This window comes from Crocodylus porosus, unplaced genomic scaffold, assembly GCF_001723895.1.
Source record: "Crocodylus porosus isolate Cpor-Errol unplaced genomic scaffold, CroPor_comp1, whole genome shotgun sequence".
NCBI lineage: Eukaryota > Metazoa > Chordata > Crocodylia > Crocodylidae > Crocodylus > Crocodylus porosus.
The window spans coordinates 4,758,243-4,763,632 of NW_017728911.1; the positions used below are offsets into that span (position 1 = coordinate 4,758,243).

At 46.4% G+C, this 5,390-nt stretch overlaps 1 protein-coding gene across 1 annotated transcript in view; it reads right to left on the bottom strand.

Annotated features, from left to right (window-relative positions):
• The window catches only part of PTPN9 (protein tyrosine phosphatase, non-receptor type 9), a 50,169-nt gene extending 44,785 nt beyond the window's left edge, over positions 1-5,384 (bottom strand). The window contains exon 1 of the mRNA XM_019533337.1: positions 5,351-5,384. Within this exon, the coding sequence (XP_019388882.1) occupies positions 5,351-5,383 (33 nt within the window). The 5' untranslated portion in view covers position 5,384. The remainder of the gene's footprint in view (positions 1-5,350) is intronic.
• Between the last annotated feature and the right edge of the window lie 6 nt (positions 5,385-5,390).

A 5,390-nucleotide genomic window follows, 5' to 3' on the forward strand; every position in this document is an offset into this window, starting at 1 on the left:
AATACTTTTTGAGGGCTGCAATTTCTCATGCTTGCTTTCATCCTAAATATAAGGCTTATCTGGAAAAGAGATGGGGGAGCATGAAGAAATTCTGTTTAGCTTTTTCATTTAAAAGGCATAAAATGTATCCTGTTTAGTAATATAAACAATTCAGACATTTACTCCCAGCATGACAAAGCTCAAATTTCCTGATCACTAATCTGAAGGACCATCTGGGTTATATTAATGTAACACAGACATAAGATCTAAAACCATAAGTTTAAGGAAGATCCTTGGCTGGCATAGAGAAATGTCTCTGATTAGCATTTATATTGAGTCTTGAGGCATTTCTCTACTATATTACCAGTTTAATGAAGAAAATACAATAATGCACTCATCCCTAAGATGCAGGCACTTTTTGATGGGATGTTTGTAAAATGGAATGATTACTAAAGTGGTATTTATACTGCACTAGCTTCCAGCATGCACTGGGAGCTGTACAGGTACATACATTCATTTTCAAAAAGAGACCTAGTCTTTTTCCCAGAAAACACACATTTGGAAACTTAGGAAGAGAGAAGAAGAATGGCCCAAGAGTGGAAAGCTAACCTGGGCCAGGGGTGACCTGAGTTCAATTCCTCTGCCACAGACTTCTTATATGACCATGGAAATATCACTTAATCTCTTTGTCTTTGACTTTCCCTAGCTCACAGGTACACTGAGAGGATGAACCTACTACAGACTGAAGGGCTCATATCTTACACTAATGGGGGCCATGTACCTAACAAACAACAGCAGGGGGAAAGAAGATATAAGGCGGACTTGCCTACTTGCATATTATAACTGAAACATGTTACATGCTCCCCCCTTTTTTTTGGCTTGCCTAATTTACCTGTACTTCAAACAACTTCCAACTTCTTGCCTCTGTCACAGCAGATGTGGGGGCTGAGCATTTTTAGGGAGATATTGGTGAGAGGACATTGGCCTTGCAGGCCAATTCAGAAAATAATTCCAACAGGTCTTTTATCCCTTCCTGCCCACCCCCTCAAAAAAAGTCAAATCCAAAGCCCATTATAACGGTGGCATTTTAACTGCACAAGAACAAGAAAGCCGAAGTAACAAGAAATCCATGTAGGGAGCAAATGTAAATGCTGTCCCTTCTCTTATGCATAATAGTAGGGTTCTAAGCTATAGGACTATAAATCAGTGCAATATGACAAGATGACCCAGTTTTCCTCCACTAAACCCATACAAATATAGCAGGGATAAGACTAACAGTGCCTCCATTTACATAACATCAAAATGCTATAACAGCTTATGGAACTATCATTTTTTACACCCCCCCATATAGCGTTTTCCCACTGTAGACTCAAATGCTTCATACAACCCACAGCTAACATACGTTCCATATTGGGGGGAAATACAGCAATTCTTCAACAGCATAAAGTATCATCACACATTCTTTTAAAGCAGGAAGTGAACAATAAATCCCACTGACATTCCAGAAGCTATTTAGGCCAGCAGACTGCAATGACTTTTTAGCCTAGAGACATTGGAGCAAAAATCTCAACTCTTGTAAAAGTGACCTTGAGGTTTGCCATGACCTCCATCTGCCAAGTTTTAAAGTTTCCTCTGCTAAAGGGCATGTCCACAAGCACAGTGCCCTGTGATGCTAGGCAGCACACTGATGTGGGAACAATTCAGACACAAAAATGCTGTCTACTCCCTAAACAACACGCCATAAGTGCTTCTTAGAAGTCTCATTCAAGTCATAACTTGAATTTCATAACTCTGTTGACCTACTGAAAACTGGCAAGAACAGACCACAAGGTGCATTGTTTTAAATGTAAAACTGCCCCTTTACCAAGCAATTGTCTAGCTCTTAAAATCTAGTCCCTCTCCATTCTCAAGTCTCAAGTTCTACGCCCACCCAAAAAGCTCATCCCTATAATAATCTCAGCCCTACCGCCACACTTGCACACATGCTTGCCTTAAGGCACCATGAGTACTGTTCTATTGGGACAGATCACACACTTAAAATTAGAAAGCATAAAAATGTTGGTGGGGACTGGGGCCTTTAGTGTTATTCCCAGTAGCGTAGGTGACACAGTTTCAGCAAGAAGTCCCATTTTCAGTCTGACAGCATCCTTTAAATCAAGGGTGTCAGACATATGGTCTGTAGGGCTGGGCTGGACCTAGGAATTTGTAAGCGGGGCCTGGCACACAAGTCAGAGCTATGGGACCCTGTTAGGGACACCCTTTGGAGGAGGACAAGCAATGGCTGTGCTGGTACAGTACCACTCGCCTCACCACTGACACTTACCCTGCCTCTGTCAGGTCCAGATCTGGCCAGCAAAGAGCCCCATGGTCCAGATCCAACCTGGGAGACCAGGGATGTTTGACACTCCTGCTTTAAATAAAATATTTTTCAATTGCTCCTTCTTTCTTGCGTGGTCACTTCAAAGAACCCCCATTTTTTGGATGAATGGAGAACTGTGATAAAATGCTAGAGTTAAGGGAGTCTCCTTGCACACCCTACCATTTTCAGGAGATGGAGGATCCAACAGGGGCAGGAAATTCTCACTATTTTCTTAAGAGAAAAGCCTGTGGATCATCATATCTTGGACAAATTACATCAGAATATAATCCAGAGTAAGGAAATGGATCTAACACTGAACCATATACATTATACTACTGGACAGGGCCTTATAGTTCTCTATACAGAATGAGTGATGTTCTGCCACTATCACCTTCCCCAGTGTGACTCAGTACCCTGTTTGACCATGTTGGCCATTCCTTTAGTAGAGTAAGAAAATAAAAAGTGTGTTGTCTTTACATACCGATCCCTGCACCCTGTATGGTTCTGATCAGGAAAAGGAAGAGAAGAGCAGCAACCGGGGGGGCGGGGGGGGAGGTCAGCATTGGTCAAATGAAACTGTGCCAATTGCTTGCTGGGAGCGATGTGGAATGCTACCATCCTACCAGCTTCACTGGGAGGCGAGCAGAGGGAATGATATGGGCTAAAGGAAGGCGAATCAAAATGGCAGCCTGCATTGCTACAAGGGCAGGCAGCAGGAATGTGATGTGACTACAGAGCAATCCCAGACCTCTGTTCTAACACCAGCATCTTCTGATCGCTTCTCAGATATAAACAAGCAGGCTGTACTTTTAGCTTTAATTCTACAAATAAACTACCAAGTTACTTTTTTCCCCCTTCAGAAAAGCCATTTTTTCTTCCCCGTTCCCCTGCCCCACAAACACTGCCCAGATTTTTTTAAACAGTTTTTGCTCCTTAAACCCAACATTCATTTAGGATGTCTCTTCTCAGACACAGGGATGAAGGAGGTTTACCTGCAACTCCTAAGGCAGATGAGGTTCTGTCTACAACTGCAGAGTTGAAGGTTAACAAAATAATCTACAGCCATGCTCTTAAACTTTAATCCAATCTCTGATTTTCCACAGGGGCAATATCCACCTCAGTTTCTTTGCTGTTGTTTCAAGGTCTCTCTCACTGTAGACATGCGTTCACAAGAGTTTTAAAACACCTTGGACTCTATACAGGCATTTCACTCTGAAACAACGGCAGAGTAAGACAACAAAGGATCAACTATATCAGAACAGTGATCAGTCTGAAACAGCAAGCACTACATAATAATTGAGAGGAAGACCAAATAAACCACCATAATGCACCTGACCACCAGCTTGAGGATGTGACACGGTAATCACCCCCTGACAGGATTACTTGCCCTAAAGCCAGAGATCTGATTAAACTTATCTTGAAATTTCATTACTACAAACCTCTCTTGTGATCTAAGAGAAGAGATGGAGGTGAGGTCAGGGCATGTGGCTGGAAGGTACAAACACTGGGTTCCAGTCCCAGCCCTGGGATTGCTCCTGTGGGAGCCAGGGCAAGTCACCAAGCTTTTCCACTTCTTAATTGAAGACATGGATAATACCACTTCTCTCACTGGAGGGTGTTCTGGTGGACTGAGGAAAAATCACTCTGAATATGCAAAGTAAGTCTGAAAAAATCATATTTAAACAATCCAGCCTCTTTCCCCTACTGTTTACAGTCCCACTCTAGAGATTTCACTCTACTCACATACGACAGCCAACTGCAAGGCTGAACTTTCTACTGTAAGGTACAAACAGTCCCGTGGCCTTGACTTTGGTAGGGCCTAGCACAAACATCTGCCTGCAGATGCAAGACCAGGACCAGGCTGAGACTTGATTTCCACTGAAACAAGAACCAGGAGGCCTGGATTTTTCACAACAGCTCTGGTCTCTATGTCAGCAGAGGAAGCAGTATTTCCCTTTCCTCACTCCTGAAACTAGCAGAAGAGACACTTCCTTGTCTGGTCTGAGAACTGCTCAAAGCCATCCGGTCTCAGCCTGCACTGAAAGGTGATCCCATGAGAGGGCCAGGGTAAGAGAGGAATAAGAGAAGCAGGTAGGAGGCAGCAAGTACAGTAGGGCAGGGAAAAAGGCAGGGCCAGGCACAGCAGGCAGAAACCACGGATGTAGAAGACTTAAAGATGCAGCTTAGAAAAGTCGGCACAGGGCCCTGGGAAAAGCAGGGCTGGCTTTACACTCCCCTAATAGCTCTCCGGTCACTGCCAGGATGAGGTTAGCAACCCGGGCCCTGCAAAGTCACAGCAGAGGGTCTGTTTCTACAAGCGTACAGCATCCTCCTGCACTGACGCAACAGGGTGGCAGGAAGATGTGCACGTCATGGGCAGAGACAGGGCGTGGGAAGCAGAAAAATCTCCACTTCAGCCTTCCAGAGTTGAACCAAGCGGACAAAACAGGAAAGGGGGGGGGGGGGGGAAGGTTAAAAGAAGCAAGGCAACTATTCCAGACAAAGATCACTGCCCCAGCGTGTTTCAAAGCAAGGGGTGGCATCACGGGGCATCTGTAACAAGGCACCAGGCTCCCAACCCAGTCACTGCTGTGGAGATCCCAGTCTGACACATGGGTAAACTGAGGCACAAAGTCACCTCCCCAAGGTCACATGTAGGGCCTGTGACAGGCTCAGAGACAAGCAGCGGGCGCTGCGGGGGACCCCGCAAGACCACATGAGGTGGCAGGTCCAGCTATCGTGCCCCAGGGGGGTGGGTTCATTCAAACCGGCCAGGGAATGCAAAGGGGTGGGTGATCTTTGGCGCCCGCCCGCTCCCCTTCGCGCGGGGCTGCAGGAAGCGGAGCGCGGGGACGCAACCGCCCGAGCACAGAACGATCTTCGGTGTCTCGTCCCCGCCCCAACCAAACGCACTGGAGCAGGCGCGGGTGCCCCCCCCCGGGTCCAGGGCCACACTGCGCACGCGCCGGTTCGGGGTCCCCGCGGGGGTGGTGGTCGGCCTGGGGGTCCTACCTGCTCCTCCTCGGGGCTCAGCTCCGCGGCCATCCCGCTC